Source organism: Podarcis erhardii (genome assembly GCF_964252035.2).
Source record: "Podarcis erhardii genome assembly, chromosome: 4".
Lineage (NCBI taxonomy): Eukaryota > Metazoa > Chordata > Lepidosauria > Squamata > Lacertidae > Podarcis > Podarcis erhardii.
Genome location: NC_138508.1, coordinates 97993143 through 98010283, shown reverse-complemented (window position 1 = coordinate 98010283; position 17141 = coordinate 97993143). Strand labels below are relative to the sequence as shown.

The window sequence follows — 17141 nt, the reverse complement described above, 5'->3', positions numbered from 1 at the left end:
TATTGGCTCAAAAGCCCCCCTGTGGATGGGAGTGAAGCACAGGATCCAAGCCATGGGGCTTAGTACAGAGGGCTGCGTGAATTTCAGTAGGCAATCAGGAACATCTGGGTAGGAATGGTAGGAACATCTGGGACACATGCAAATCCCACCCTCCACAGCCATGTGTGCGAACTTGGATGCCATTGTGCTTTCATCCCAAAATTGAGTTTGATTGTTAGACATATCAGAAGTGGCCCTTAACGATGACACCTCCATTTGTCATTAACCTTGCAAGGTAACTGAGCGTTGGTGCTATACCTACTAAGGCCTGTTGAACAGAACTCTTGTTAAGGGAAGCAAATATTTATCTGGCAGCAAAACAGCAGGAGATACAAATGAAATTCTTAAGAGGCTCAGGATTTTGCTTCAGGAAAGCATCAAGATTTCCTTTCAATGTTCAAAAAAATGTGCTGACTGTTCATAAGCTACCCTAAACAGAGTATGGCATGCTTTGAAGACAAGAGAAATATGCTATACTTATGAAACCTGGAGTTTAATAGGTTGTATTTATTCAGTCAACTGGAAACAATTTTTGCCAGACAACCCCTTCCCTCTCATATCTCAGCTCTTGAGATATGAGCTTGCAACTGTGGAAGCCTCAACTTTTGTTTATTTTTGAAACTAAATACATTTTGGGTGTCTCATTGCATGGTAGCTCTGTCTGTTGTTCATCTTCTACCACTTTTAATCTCTTCACAAAATGGCACTTCTGCAAAGCTAGTTGCTGCCCAGGGCCATATATTGCTTATTAAACAACAAATCTAAAATTCAGGGTCAACCCTGCCTTTCGGTTTGATTTCCATGTTATATTTACTGAACTGCAACATACATGCTTGCCGTCAATTAATCAAAAGTTCTAGTTTGAGTGAGACTGTCCTTCACCAATCAAAACGCACCCCCAATTTCTGCTCTTGAGGTTTCCTCATGTTTGTTGCTTTCAATAACCTGCTATCTTCTCCCAAGGTGCCTAATTAAGTAAGCAAGAGAGGGAATCTGAATGCAAGGCTCTAAGACTATGTGACCCATCAGCAACCACGTTCGGAAGCAACAGAATTCCAGAAGGCACTGTGCCGAGTTAATTTTAACTTTCAAATCTGACCCACATATGAAGTGATTTACTGTCCAAGCTACTCATGTTAAAATATGCAGCTTCAAGCCATGCATTATACAACTTATGCCACTAAACCTCCTAAAAATTCTTAATACCTATTTGATAATAATATCAAAACATGCAGATGTTAAATGACACACTCAATACGTGCTCTATGAGGGACTTCCTTGTCTTGATCCAGAAGATGCAGTTAAAGCAGAGTGCTGCCTCTGTATAACTCAATTAGTTAGAGCATGGTGCTGACTGCTGACAGGAGTGAGCCCTTGTTTGCATAGAATAAAGGTAAAGGTACCCCCTGACTGTTAGGTCCAGTCACGGACGACTCTGGGGCTGCGCGCTCATCTTGCTCTATAGGCCAAGGGAGCCGGCGTTTGTCCACAGACAGTTTTTCCAGGTCATGTGGCCAGCATGACTAAGCTGCTTCTGGCAAACCAGTGCAGCGCACGGAAACACCATTTACCTTCCCACCGGAGTGGTACCTATTTATCTACTTGTACTTGATGTGCTTTTGAAATGCTAGGTGGGCAGGAGCAGGGACCGAGCAATGGGAGCTCACCCCTTCGCGGGGATTCGAACTGACGACTTTCCCTAGGCTCTGTGGTTTAGACCACAGCACCACCCGTGTCCCTTTGCATAGAATACCCATGTTCAATTGGCTACCAGGCCAAGTTCAAGGCCCAGTTAGTATTTAAAGTTAGCATTTAAAGCCATTAACAACTTTGGACTTGTGTACCTATGAGATTGCCTTACCCCTTATGTGCCCTACTCAATCGCTTCAACTGGCAGAATTAGCACTGCTACAAGTGCCCCGTAGCACCCATTCCACATTTGTTAGAACCCAATCCTTTAGTGTGGCAGCACCTACACTTTGGAACTCCCTGCCTATTGATATCAAGCAGGCAGCTTCACTGAACTCTTTTCTGAATCCACTAAAAACATTCTTGTTTAGTCAAGTCGAATCTCTAGTGACTTCTGGTTGAGATGGCGTCAGCTCAGAAAGTTGGCTCCAGAGCTCTGCAGATCACATGATTTTAACCAAGTTTTAATTGGTATTAACTTGTGCCAAGCCAATTATTTTATCAACCTTTTTATAACTTGGAAGTTTAGTCAAGTCTAAGTGGTTACCAGCTGTAATGCAAAGGCTGAGTAATAAGCTAAAATAATTCCATATTAAGTTACAATAAGAATTTGCTGAATTAAGATTTGATTTGGAATACAAAAGGGGGAGGTGAGAGGAGGTTCGAGACATAAGGTAACGGAAATAAGTGATTGGAATTATATTTGTTTTATTTTGTTTAAAATTGTGTGTTTTTGATGTTTTTGTATTTTCTTTTTTGTGATATTTATGTTTGTATTAAATTGGAAACCTTAATAAATATTTATATATATATATAAAAAGTCTACCCAGATGCTTAGAAAAGCTGGTGCGAATTTTAATCTGTTTTAGCATTTAAACTTCTTGCAAGTTTAATGTATTGTAAAAAAAAATCTGATCTATTAGTTTTATCTTTTTGTAAACCACTTTTTTTAAAAAAAGCTACCAAGTAATGTATAAATTTTGTGATATAAATAAATAAATAAATAAATAAATAAATAAGCATGTTCCTGTAGGTCACAATACATTCACAACAGGCAAAATACCAGCACTCCCAACAGACCACCATTTGCCATACTGAAATTAATTCTTATTTCTGTAGTAGTTGTTGCAAGGACAACTTAATGATTTATTGGTGATCTGTACAATTCAACACAAATTTCAGTTTTCAAGAGAGGGGTGCAAAAAAGAATAGGCCCAAAAAGGTAGAATTTGCCACCGAAGAAGGTAATCAAATATCTAAAAGGTTACAATGATCTTATGGACAATTACATCCCAGAAGTCCTTGCTCCTGAGCAACTTACCCTTGAGAAAATGTTTTCCAGAGAGCTGGTCAAAGATTTCTTGGCCTTGTTTTTCAGAATGTCAAGTTTGAATCTGCCACCACTAGCTGCGTTCTCTGGAACTGTCGTGTTGGAGGCATTCTGCTGAAACAAAAAGGCAAGTTTTATCATCAATGTTGCCTATAGAAGACAACCCAAAGCCTACAGAAGACAACCCTGCCAAACTGACCCACAGATATACAAAGCGCAAAACAGAAAAAGTGCACTTATCTCATGTTGCCTTTTAAAATTTTCAGGGTGCCGTTACATTAAGTTTTTCTACATGCTACACTTTGGCTTTTAGTGCAACGTAAGGAAACACGGGTAGGGACGCAGGTGGCGCTGTGATCTAAACCACAGAGCCTAGGACTTGCCAATCAGAAGGTAGGCAGTTCAAATCCCCGTGACGGGGTGAGCTCCCGTTGCTCGATCCCTGCTCCTGCCAACCTAGCAGTTCGAAAGCACGTCAAAGTGCAAGTAGATAAATAGGTACCACTCCGGCGGGAAGGTAAACGGTGTTTCTGTGCACTGGTTTGCCAGAAGCGGCTTAGTCATGCTGGCCACATGTTCCAGAAGCTGTACGCCGGCTCCCTCGGCCAATAAAGTGAGATGAGTACCACAACCCCAGCGTGGTCCACGACTGGACCTAATGGTCGGGGTCCCTTTACCTTTAATAAGGTTTAAGCAGGACTTAAATACAAGTCAGGTCAGAAAGAAATGTTAGCAAACTGCAGAAAGCACAGGAATTTCACGGCAGATGTATGTATGTGTGTGTGCCAGGGTTTCAGATTCCAGGAAGTCTCAATGCATGAATATGAAGGCTCGTGCTCCCTTGCTAAAGGCGTTCACATTAAAAACATTTTTTGGGGAAGTTGTAGGTGGGACGTCTGTCAACACAGGAGCAAAGAATATTGAATAGGGCTTAAACTCAGGCTTCCTCAACCTCGGCCCTCCAGATGTTTTTGGCCTACAACTCCCATGATCCCTAGCTAGCAGGACCAGTGGGCAGGGATGCTGGGAACTGTAGTCTCAAAACATCTGGAGGACCAAGGCTGAGGAAGCCTGGTTTAACTGCTCTGGCATAGTTAACTTTTGCTGGGTTTTATAACCAAGTTTTGTTTCATAGTAGTTTTTAACTTAACTGCTGCCTTAACAATATTTCAATCAAGAGGCGGTTTATCATTAAAGGAAGCTATTCTTGTGATGCTCAACATGGTCGCTCAATAATTTCTACACTATGGTACTTATCATTCACCGTCTTCCTTATTCTGAAAACGAAATCAACTTGCAATTCCCACCCCAAGGCTAGAGTTTCCCACCTCTCTCACAAGGCTAGAGCTTGGGGTCACCCAATGAAACTGATTGGCACAACACATAATTGCCCTTTGGAAACCACTGCCACAAAGTGCCATAGTTTACTAGCCTGACTATACATTAACTCAGAGGGATTTCATTGGGACTAAGCTAAATGTATGCTCAGATGTATGCTGCAGCCCCGGAGAAGGAGCTAAGATGGGAAACCATGCAACAGAAGCACTTGGGTTCATATTCTAAGATGTCTTCCGCCATCACTAAACGACAAAACAGGATAAAGAGCCTTACCATTGGGGCCTCTCCAATATGCACGTGAGCCTTTTGTTTAGCTTCACACAGTTGTCGCAAGTGTAAGATCACCAGCTCATTGTCTTCCTGGTCGGTAACGGGCTTCATTTTCTGTTAGGTGGGAAATAAGCAATATATTTTTGGAAATTTGATACCTGCAATTCTGGTTCAACTTGCTTTTTATAGAACAATAGACAATTCATTCTTCTAGAAATAAAGTATCAAAATAAATTCATTTCATTACAGAATAATAAATAAATAAATAAATAAATAAAATAATAATAATAATACTAATAATACTAATACTAATACTAATACTAATAATAATAATAATAATAATAATGTTTATACCCTGCCCATCTGACTGGGTTTTCCCAGTCATTCTTGGCAGCTTACAGCAGTTTAACAATAGCCTACAGAGTACAGTATACATTTGTGAATGTACTTTTGATTTTTGGTGTCTCTGAGCTAACAACTTTATCCTGTAGTCCCGTTCCAGAGAATGAATGCCAACCGGTTAGGTTTATTACCTGCACACGCTCAAAGATGTCAGCTTGCTCATTGTCACTGAGAGAGGACAGATGTTTCTGAATCACAAGTTTAGCTCTTGGTGGATAAAGACCTTAAAAAACAACAGAGAGGCAGGCAGACATTGATGAGCTAAGTTATATTTATTTGACAAACCATCTCACCATACTTGTTGTAGAACATTAACACTGAATAATGTGCAGTATATTAAGTCATGACAATGTCAAGAAAACCCAGATTTTATGCTAAAAACAAAAGTTTCTGCTCCACAACTTTTACAAATTCAGTCTTATTGCATTCTTAATTTATGGAAAGGGAGAGGTGGGGCTCAAACAAGCAAGCGGGTAAATAGAGCCACCATCAGTGATGTGATTATGTGGGTTTGGGGACTGGACTTAAAGATCTTATGGGGGCCCTCCTTTTTAGATGCAAGAGAAGATGGCCTTTGCCATGTGCCAAGTGAGATCCATCTTCTCAGATGCACTGCCTTGCCTCAGAGGATTCAAGAGGGAGTTGATATGACACCAGGGACAATATTAGGATGGCAGTCAGAATTGCCACCTTCATACGAGCACCATGTGATTTCTGTTTGTGTGCCACATTTTAATAGAGATTTTGTTTGAGAAACTTTTTCTCGGCTGCTCCGAGAGCCTCTTGGCACTATGAAGTGGGCCTTTCCCTTCACTGGTACCCGATATTTAACAAAACAAGCATACCACCAGGTCTGGCACCTTCTTTCACCTGGAATGCCTCTATCGACCGAAGCACAGTCTTCCAAGATATAGCAGTTCTTTTTTTAAATAAATAAATAAATACCCACCCACCACATGTGATAGAAATCTTCTTTAAGCTGCTGGCGTAGCTAAATCAATGCAAAGTTGTTGTTGTTTTGCGTGCATTTTTCTTGCTCGAGGGCAGAATCGTAACTCAGCAGTGGGGTTTCCCCCCCTCCTCTCTCTTAAGGCCAAGGAAGGACGTACCTCTTTCAAAACGCAGGCCTCCCGCAGGATTTCAGTTTGAGCGTTCAATCAGTCAGTCATTCTCCAGAGAGGTGATTATAGGTCCTACATACACCCTTCCAGAACCTGCCACCCCCCCCCCCCGCCCCAGACAAAGCTCTTTCTTTTCTTGAAGAAAGCATCAGCTTAAGTCATGGGCTGCACTTGCGCAGACTTGTAACTCTTCTCTGTCCACCAGAGGGAGCTGACAACTAAATATGTACTTCTGCTATAAACACATGCCAGCATAGAAGAAAGTAAGCTTTATTTTGGGCTGGGGGTAGGGGGGAGTACCATGTGGGTAGCCTTGTCATGCTGTCAGTATAGTGACTAGCTTCCAACGGCCTCCATTTTGAATAAGGTTTCCACATCGCGTTCTTAAAATGTGCGAGTCATCCTTTTGATGGAAAATGTTGCCCAGGATGAGTTAGGGCTCATTTAGACTTCCTTTTGCTCTGCACTTTCCAGGCACAGGGTCCATGTTGTGCTTCCCCCGGAGAAACCCGTGTTTCGCCGTTTACTCTAATGGCGACAGGGTTGCCCACTGGCTGCCATTTGCCCTGATTCGGTGGTATGTATGCTGGCACCTGCCTGTTCACGAGACCATATATAAGTGCGCCTTTGGGGGTGGTCAAACCATTGGAGTTACAGCACTGTAGAGACCGATACGGGAGAGACAGGTTTTGTTGCAGGCGGGGCTGAGGAAGGTGCCCAGTTTTGCTGTTATGGGTGCACCGGGGCATTTTTTCTCTCAGTGTTAAAATGAGGGTTTTCCTGGGGAAAGCACCAAGACAAAAACAACAATACTAGAACCGTGCCTAGAAACACAGCACAAAAGGAAGTATGGATGAGCCTTTATAGACATCAAACAAATATATAGGAAAATAGCACTGTTCAGGTGGAATGACCAGCCAGGGTAGAATACCAAATACAGTTGTACCTTGGAACCTGAATGCCTTGCGAGTCCAACGTTTTGGCTCCCAAATGCCGCAAACCCGGAAGTGAGTGTTCCGGTTTGCGAACGTTCCAATCAGAAGCCATGCCTTGGTTTCCAAACGTTTTGGAAGTTGAACGGACTCCGGAACGGATTCCGTTTGACTTCTGAGGCACCACTGGGTGGTCTGTAGGGAACAAGCTGTTGTCTTCATTAACTGTTGTGTGGGTTTTGCAAAATAACCTCTCTAGCCACCAATGGAAACACAATTACTGAACGGATTCGCTAGACCTTGCTCTGATTTTGCAGAGCTCTTCTTCTGGATAGGGTTCAAATAGTTCAAGGTATCCCCTCTTCCTTTCCTTTAAAAGGCGACAATCTGGCACATGCCCTATTTATGGCTGTGTCAGGAATCCTATAACCTTATAACAGGAAGGGGGCCTATAATAGGTGGGTGGGCCTTCTTGATACAGAACCAAATATCCACAAGAAAAGTTGTTGTTGTTGTTGTTGTTGTTGTTGTTGTTGTTGTTGTTGTTGTTGTTGTTGTTTGAATTTATAAACTGCCCTATACCCGGAAGTCTCAGGGTGGTTCACAGAATATAATCAAGACATAAAACCACAAAATACATAATAAAAATAAAAACAACAACCCAATAGTGGCCCCCTCAAAAAAACACATTTTAAAAGGCCATTGGGTGTAAATCAGATCATCCAAAGGCCTGGTTAAAAAGGAAGGTTTGTGCCTGGCGCCTAAAGGTGTGTAATGAAGGCGCCAGGTGAACTTCTCTGGGGAGAGCATTCCACAGATGGGGAGCCACTGCAGAGAAGGCCCCGTTCTCGTGTTGCCACTCTCTGGATGTGTCGCGGAGGATGCACATGAAGGAGGGCCTCAGAAGATGATCTCAGGGTCCGGGTAGTTAAGTTATATTCCCTCACAGTTATTGTATACGCAAGGCAATCTAACATAAGTTACAGCCTTAACCAGGCGTTTATGGACACTGGAAGACTTAGCATGGCACCCTAAGCAAACAAGCTTGACTTACTGCAAAACAAAGCCCCGTGGCACCTTTGTGTGCAAAGCACAATGCTCCAGATTCAGAAAGCAAGCAAGGGCTCACAACTACCTTCAATCCTTTCGCAGAGCTTGTGCAGAGAGTGCATTGGGCAGGCCTCGCAGAGCTTAATCTGAGTCTTGGCACTCTGGAGGGCTGCAGCCGTGCTGAACGCTTGTTTCAGAGTTAGCATTACTTCATCCACCTGAAAAGGGAAATTAAAATCCAATGAATCTTATGTGTGCATTTTAATACCAGTTACATAAAAATACATACATACATATTTAAACCAGACACTAGATTTTCAATCTAGTTAGCAAACCACTGAGTTACCATTAGAAATAAAAAAGCACAGCAAACTGAGGTGATGCTCCTTCAGAAATGAACGCGAGTTACACAATGGCTAAGAACCCTTTCATTTCACTACAGCGTCTGTGGAAGAATCTGCCAGTGTCCTGTGTCCTATTTTCATTTAAATGGGTTGTTAAAATTAGACTGATTTTGCAGGCTCTGTTTCACATTTGGGTTGCTGTTGTTGTTTTTTAAACAAGTGTCGTTTTTCTTGTTTGTTTTTTAACACAGCTGAATTGTTTGATAATAGGGATCGGAAACTTAACTTTTCCAATAAGCATAATGAAGTTATTAAATCCTACTCCTGGATCGAATTTAATTTAGAGAACTGGGCCTTTATGTAGTGGGACTAAAAGGAGCTGAAGACAAGCTACCAACTTATTAGTAACCAACTGAACAGCTCGCCAGCCTTTATTGTTTCCAGACGGCAGTCTGGGCTGTGCTCCCCCACCCCCCGACACAATCGCAAATAGAGGCAAGCGAATTTCCCACACTCTCCCACGTTAGAGGGGGGCAAACTTTACATTCTCTGTCAGGAAAAGGGTCAGAGGTTACAAGGCTTCCCCTCAAGTGTTATAGAGATTCAAATCCATTTTCATGCCCTGCAAAGAAGCTTTTCAGTATCTCCTTTCGCTTCCTATATTTTATGTTGTGCCGTTTAAGAAAGCCAGACCTCAAGTCTGGAAAAATCTGGAACAAGATTCGCTTTTTACAGTAGCTTCTAGTTTGCTTTGACCTTCTTCTTTTTTGCATTTGGACACGGTTCCACAGCTTTCTTGTGAAGAATATTTGCCAGGCAAGGAAAGTGAGGCCCTTGTCTATGGATTGTTGCTTAGCAGAGTATTTGGTGGCTGTGCAGTTTTCTCTTTCCAAAGATCACATCATCTTTATCATTTAGATCCTAACTCAGAGCCTTATATGGCACAGGAGCCTAGGCAGAGATTTCTGTTTTGACTCTTCTGTCAAAACAGCTTTTAGTTACAATTGGAGCCATTCTCAACACCTGAAATTACAGAATAAAATTCTGTCCTGCCGGTATAGAAGCTCCGAAGGCAGTTGTGCATGCATAAACTAGTGTACTAAGTTATTTGTGAGGCATGTAGGAAGCAATGTCAATCAGGCATCAGAACAAGCGATACCCTTTTTGCAACTATGGGTGTTGGTCGTGGGGGGAGGCAGCTATTATAATCTTTTAGGATTATAGTACTTTGGGTGGGTACTGTTGGGTTTTTCCTGGGATTTCCCCTGCTACTGCAGCATCATAGACTCTTGAATCCCAGGGTCTCTTTCCTCCTGGCCTTGTGATGATGTTGCTGCCCATATCTTGGTGAAGAGATAAGGGAGATGTGTCACGCTTCATTACCCTGCTCAAAATGGGTATGAAATATCTGCCGAATGTGCCCTGGCACATGAAATTACTGCCATAGGATGTGGGAAGGAAAACAAAGACTAGAAGCGAGTGCTGCTTTCCCCCCCACTGTCCAGAACTAAGAGTCACAAGGAGATCACGCTATGGACTTGGCCTGGGTCCAAAAAAAGAAAAAGAAAAAAGGAACACAAATATCTTACCACATTTTTGAAGTTTTATAGCTCTTGAGATACAAATCACTAGATGAACGGAAGAATACAGTACAGTAAACAGTAGTGACTTACCAGAGATTCGCTTGCACACTGGAACACATAGCAAACATACTGATTGATCCCAGGTTCCGCAGATTCCCGACAAATAAAACCAAAGTGATCTATGTGTCTTATGCCCTGGAGAGAAATAAAACGAAAAGCTGAACATACAGTAAAAAATTAATTAATGCTCATCAACTACTGATCATTAGGACTCTAGCATTTTTTAAAAAAATCAGGAGTAACTAAACCTACTTTTCCTGTATAGTGCTTCCCAATCATATAGATAGAAAAACCATGATCCTTTTGTGGTTTTAAAGAGAGCGTATAAATATATACAAACATTTCTGAATATGTGATGCTCCTTGCTCCAACACACATCTCCAAAAACAAAACAAAGCAAACAGATCACTATTTTGAATTACTACCCAGAAGAGTCAGGATCATTTTTCTGACTTTTGTTTCTGCTTCCACTGCCTATTCCTCCTCTCAGTATACATTTATGACACTGCCCCAAAGCCCTGTGAATCAAGAAGGACCCCAAAATTATTTGTGTCCTTTCTTTCTGAAGGGAGCATGAGAAGATCCGAAATAGTTAAGTCTCTACTTGGCATAGCTCCTGACTTCTAGGCCCCAGCATACAAAATGAAAATGGCGGCAGCCTCAGCCTGAGTTGAAACGGGTCACACGCAGTGTTTATTTGTGTACACTGGTACATGTATAAAATTTGTATGCTCATCTGGTACGTCGGCCGAGACTGCAACACGCTCTACCCGGGGCTACCTTTGAAGGTGGCTCAGAAGCTACAACTAATCCAGAATGTGGCAGCTAGACTGGTGACTGGGGGCGGCCGCTGAGACCACATAACACTGGTCTTGGTACACTGGCTCCCAGTATGTTTCTGAGCACAATTCAAAGTGTTGGTTGTTGTTTAGTCATTTAGTTGTGTCCGACTCTTCATCACCACATGGACCAGAGCACGCCAGGCACTCCTGTCTTCCACTTGCTCCCGTAGTTTGGATAGCTTCGAGAAAAAACTGTCCAACCACCTCATCCTCTGTCGTCCCCTTCTCCTTGTGCCCTCAATCTTTCCCAACATCAGGGTCTTTTCCAGGGAGTCTTCTCTTCTCATGAGGTGGCCAAAGTACTGGCGCCTCAGCTTCAGGATCTGTCCTTCCAGTGAGCACTCAGAGCTGATTTCCTTCAGAATGGATAAGTCTGATCTTCTTGCAGTCCATGGGACTCTCAAGAGTCTCCTCCAGCACCAGAATTCAAAAGCATCATTCTTCAGCGATCAGCCTTCTTTATGGTCCAGTGTTGGTACTTTAAAGCTCTACAGCAGGCACCCCCAACTTGCGGCCCTCCAGATGTTTTGGCCTACAACTCCCATGATCCCTAGCTAACAGGACCAGGGGTCAGGGGTGATGGGAATTGTGGTCCAAAACATCTGGAGGGCCAAAGGTTAGGGATGCCTGCTCTAAACGGCCTTGGCCCTGCATACCTGAAGGAGTGTCTCCACCCCCATCGTTCAGCCAGGACACTGAGGTCCAGCTCCAAGGGCCTTCTGGCCTTCCTCACTGCGAGAAGTGAGGTTACAGGAAACCAGGCAGAGGGCCTTCTTGGTAGTAGCGCCCGCCCTGTGGAACGTCCTCCCATCAGATGTCAAGGAGATGTAGTTTTGTAGTAAAATGGAAAACATGAAAAATAAAGTGATTTTAAGAAACCAAGAACAGCACTGACCACACTAAACAGTTTAAAGGAGGAAGGTATTCATTCTGCAATCCTATGCATGCCTATCTGTGAGTTAAGTCCTACTGAACTCAGTGGGGGTTATGGCTGAGTAAACATGTAAAGGTTTTTGCCAGCAGTTTACAACCCTCCATGTGCTGGTGGTCTATAGCTCTCCCCATACATTATCACCGGTCATGCTGACCAGAGCAGTTGGGAGTTGTAGTCCAACACCATCTTGTGGATCCCCCTTGGTTATATCATAAAGTCCTTGCAGAAGAGAAGTTCAAGGACTTCAGACCTCAACAGAAATGGAGCAGAAATTCATACTGAATCAAAAGCAAGCAGACGATTCTCTTTCCTTCACCAGCACTAAGGGAGTGAAAGTAACCACAGGGTTGCTCCTTACCACAATACAGTAAGTGAGACAACTGTGTGTAAGGGGGAAAACCCTAAAACTTAAAACTGGTGTGACTGTCAGTTAGGTTCTCTCCTCTTAGTTCTTCCCTAGGGAGGTTTTTAAACATCCCAAGAACAACAGGTGAGTTTCTTTTATTGTTCTCAGTACAGGGAAACTCTCACAGCTGCTTCTGACAAGCAACGCCATACTAATATGTTTTGATATTTGTGATCTGCTTGTACAAGTTCAATGCATGCAACCTTCCTGCAAAATTGTCAGTCACTAGAAAACAGCCGGTTGGAAGTGACGTTGCTATTTTAGTCCAAGAGAATGCATGCTTGAGAACTCTAAAACCGGTGATGATAAAACTAAGAACGCAGTAACCGCCTCGAAAGATGATGACGCGATGAAGGTATTTGCCTGCAAGTCTTGCTGGAAAATAGTGGCTGCAACCGAGCAACTGAGAATTGCAAGCAGAAACTGCCTTCCATACACAAAGCCCACAGAAGCATGTATCTCACTATCTCTATCACAAAGCACATTCACTGGTCAGGTCTATCTGTTTTGCACATGTAACAGGATTAGCTGTCACGACGAGACCCCATTTTGGGGGGCAGGGGAATGATCAAGAAATATCCCAGCGCGCTATTTCATCATTTATCTCTCTGATACTTTTAATTTTAGATGTGAATAACAGTTTTCACCTGCAATTACCTTAATAAAGAGAATGAACTGAAACTTCTCTTTCAATAAGTAGGCAAAGCGTCATGTCAAAAGTACCCACTGATCACTCAATTTTATTTTATTTTTAATTTCAAATTGTTGTTCTAAATGTTCTAAGAAAAATTTATTACCACAAGGAGGAGTGGAAATGAGAAATCAGCAGCAAACAGCATGAAACTTAACAGATGTCTCTGTTGTTGGTACTGCAGGATAATTCTCTGGAATTCCCTTAATTCTACAGTGAAAAGCAGGAACAACTAAGCAGATGTTAACAAATAGTTCCTCCCACCTCAGTCCTTCTGCTTACACTTAATTTTCCAAACCTGTTTTTATTCTGAAGATGCCCAGCTTGTTTTATTCAAATACTATTAACCTAGCTTGGGTACCCACCTGAGAACATGAGGAGATATCTTTAAAGTTCTTCTCAAACACAACCGATTTAGTATCTGGACTGATGAGGTTAATTTCAAATCGACCAACCTTGAAAAGAGAGAAAACAACAACAACAACAACATGTTAAGGCACTCAGAACATCGTGGACAAATAGCTATCCTTGAGACTTGAGGCGCCAGAAATTTTTACTCGTGCCTGTTTATCAAAGGGAAGAGTATCAAAAACTGATGTTATACCAACAGTAATGATTAAGGACAGGGTGACAGTTCTGCTAAGCCACCTGAAAGCAATTGGAATAGAGAAAGAGGAACAGGCATATAATATACTCAGTCTCACTAGTGCTTTGCTTTTGTTTTATTCAGGATTCCATTTTATCTATGGGATGAGTAGTCAGTCATGCAAGCTCCCACAGAAGACACAGGCTTGAAGTCTCAGTAACAAGAAGTCTCTCAAATGTTCCAAAAAGTCAAGGCAACTGGAAATATTCAGAATAAAACTAGGTGACAGAAGATGAATAATGGGAATTATAAGATACAGAAAAATAGTCAAGAGGAACCAGGAAGAGCATCAGCATGCAGTTTAAGAATACACATTGATGAATTTGCTCTAAATAAACTTGCCTGCAAATATTTTCAATTTAAGGGATCTTGAAGATCATCTTAACCAGTCATCCAGAAGCTAATCTCACATGTTTACAGATTTAACAAACACCAAAAGCAGAAAGTAAGTGTGAACAGGACAGGTCACAAGGAATTTTATCAGAAGTACTGTACATCAAATTGTTGGCTGAACATGTACATGTACAGTATCTTTTTCAGTATATAATTAGCTTTGGTATGCTTTTAAGGTGGTGGTCAACCAAACAAAAACATAATTTAGAGATACTGCTCCATTATTTAGAGTCATTGCTTCCTCAGTGCTCCAAACTACAATCCTGGCTTCACAGGTCAAAACCTACCAACCATCACATATTCCTATCAAAATTTGTATTTCATTTTGTGAAGTTTTCTCCTCTCGCTCCATTTGCTGAACATATTATTACTTTTTTTACCATTTATAATCTGCATACTGGGCCAGGAGAACCTATACAGCTTATGTTACAGACAGCTCTCTGATTTGCAGCAGCCTATGGCAATGCTAAGGGATGTGGGTGGCGCTGTGGGTTAAACCACAGAGCCGAGGACTTGCCAATCAGAAGGTCGGCGGTTCGAATCCCCGCGACGGGGTGAGCTCCCATTGCTCGGTCCCTGCTCCTGCCAACCTAGCAGTTCGAAAGCACATCAAAGTGCAAGTAGATCAATAGGTACCGATCCGGCGGGAAGGTAAACGGCGTTTCTGTGCGCTGCTCTGGTTCGCCAGAAGCAGCTTAGTCATGCTGGCCACATGACCCGGAAGCTGTACACTGGCTCCCTTGGCGAATAAAGCGAGATGAGCGCCGCAACCCCAGAGTCGGCCACGACTGGACCTAATGGTCAGGGGTCCCTTTACCTTTACCTTTATGGCAATGCTAGCCCCAGACTGAGGCTAGATCTACACTGACCTGTAAAAACGCTTTTTAAAAAGTAATATAACTCTCAATGCAATTTTACATTGGCGATGGATCAGTGCTCTATAGCACCCTCTGATGTCAAAGGTTTATAATGCATTTATAATGTTTTAACTGACCACTGTGGATGAATCCTTAGTAAAAAGGTAACAAAAGGGAGAGGGGAGAGGCCTGAGAATAAATTGAAGGAGCAAGTTATTTGTAAGGAAAGATGAAAAAATATCTAGGGGAGGAACAGAAGCAGTAAAGGAAGGGCTGAAATGGCTTTGAGCAGCATGGATCAGCGTGGATGACTACAGTCTCCGCTCGCGCGCGCGCTCTCTCGCTCTCTCTCTCTCATGTATGTGAATGCCCAGCCAGGCTAAACTGGTGCGGAGCAGAGCGGGGACCGCCTTCCACGACACTGGCTGGCTTCCAATTGGCTGCAGGAAGCTCCACTAGCCAATGGGAAGCTGCGTACGCCTCCTCTGCACTGAAAGGAGCACCAGAAATAGTGTTTGTGCATGCGTGTGTGCGCGCACTCTGGCCCACTGCGGGACCGTGAACTGGCCCAAACCACAAAAGCTTTGCTGACCCCAGATATAAACTATTGCCTGCAAATTCTGGAATAGCATTCATGTTGGCCATAGTCCTATACACACTTGTTAGGGGAAAGTTCCATTTAACTCAACCGGGCTCACTTCTGTAAGGCACTGCGCTGTTTCGTAATAAAAACAAGGAGCCTTGCAGCATCTGAAGATTGTGAACTGATGGCAGAAGTTTTTGTGGACTACAGTCTGCAATGTTAAGTGGAATTTTTAATTTTAAAATCTCTTAACAGATTTGCCTGCCAAAAATAGTTGCCAGGGCTGTTTAATATCTCTGGGTTTGTACACGTGCAAATGTATGTATGTGTTTGTGTGTGTGTGTGTGTGTGTGTGTGTATATATATATATACATATATATGTAAAAATATTGTTTTATTAAAAGAACAATTAAAGGCTATAGCCCTAATAATAAACTGGGGAGGAAGTCACATTGGAAATTTGTTTCTGAGTAAATATGAACAGGGTTATACTGTAAACAAAGCTGTGTTTGTTTTATAGGTACCGCCTTAAGTTCCATCATGGAACTCAAAGCTGTGTCATTTGAGTTCCCTGACAGTCTCCTATCCATGCACTAAACAGATCCAGACCTGTTTATCTTCTGCAAAGATCCTGCATCAGATACTGGCAACAGCTGCATCAAAACCTAAAGGGTAATTTACCCGGTCAGCAGAAAATTTAATAGTCCTGTGGAAAAAGAATAGTTTTACCCTGCCTGCTAAACTTAGGAGTGATGGCACAGCCTTTAAGGCCTCTTCGGGAAAGGTATACCGAGGTGTGGCATCACCACAGATCCCCACTAATTGTAAAAGATAATGAGCGCTTGGGAAGCTATTGGGTGACTGAACAAATAACATAAAATGAAAGCAGAAGAACTCTTAACACAGCACTGACCACTCATCAGAAGTTGGGAACCTTGTCTTTCAACCTATTGCACAATTTCAGCCTCTTATTCTGTTCGCCTTATGACTGAAAACCATGGTTGTACCACTAAACACTGATGTTAAGATTCATTTTGTTTTACTGATGAGAGCCAGTGTGGTGTAGTGGTTAAGAGCGGTAGTCTTGTAATCTGGTGAACTGGGTTTGCGTCTCCGCTCCTCCACATGCAGCTGCTGAGTGACCTTGGGCTAGTCATACTTCTCTGAAGTCTCTCAGCCCCACTCACCTCACAGAGTGTTTGTTGTGGGAGAAGAAGGGAAAGGAGAATGTTAGCCGCTTTGAGACTCCTTAAAGGGAGTGAAAGGCGGGATATCAAATCCAAACTTTTCTTCCTCTTCTTCTTTAGGTGCAAACACAATTTGGATAAGAGAGCTTATTGTCTGAGAGCAAGTTCAAGCTGCAGCTTGCAAGAAGTTTAGAGCAGCTATCGCTGGTGCTTTGCGACCAACAGTACATCTCCAACTTTGATGCGTTGACTAGGAGTCTGTTTGGACTAATAAGTGTAAGGATCTTTCCCTGCTAGCTTGTGTTGTTTGTCAGTGATCAGATTCCAAGCATGTTTGTACAAAAGGACTCCAACTTAAAGATATGAAGTAAAGATACAGTAGTATGTAAATTTGTCTACCTCAATCCATTCCCATTCACTCCACCCTCCCGGCTGCGAATATAC

At 42.6% G+C, this 17141-nt stretch overlaps 1 protein-coding gene across 2 annotated transcripts in view; it reads right to left on the bottom strand.

The window, feature by feature from the left end:
* The window catches only part of TBC1D4 (TBC1 domain family member 4), a 91403-nt gene that overhangs the window by 33783 nt on the left and 40479 nt on the right, over window positions 1-17141 (bottom strand). The window contains exons 3-8 of one of the 2 annotated variants that reach the window (XM_081857982.1): window positions 13397-13486; window positions 10189-10293; window positions 8257-8389; window positions 5200-5291; window positions 4670-4780; window positions 3050-3172 (exon numbers count right to left, since the gene is read on the bottom strand). In XM_081857982.1, the coding sequence (XP_081714108.1) occupies window positions 3050-3172; window positions 4670-4780; window positions 5200-5291; window positions 8257-8389; window positions 10189-10293; window positions 13397-13486 (654 nt within the window). The remainder of the gene's footprint in view (window positions 1-3049; window positions 3173-4669; window positions 4781-5199; window positions 5292-8256; window positions 8390-10188; window positions 10294-13396; window positions 13487-17141) is intronic. The other variant, XM_081857983.1, reaches the window with a different exon arrangement.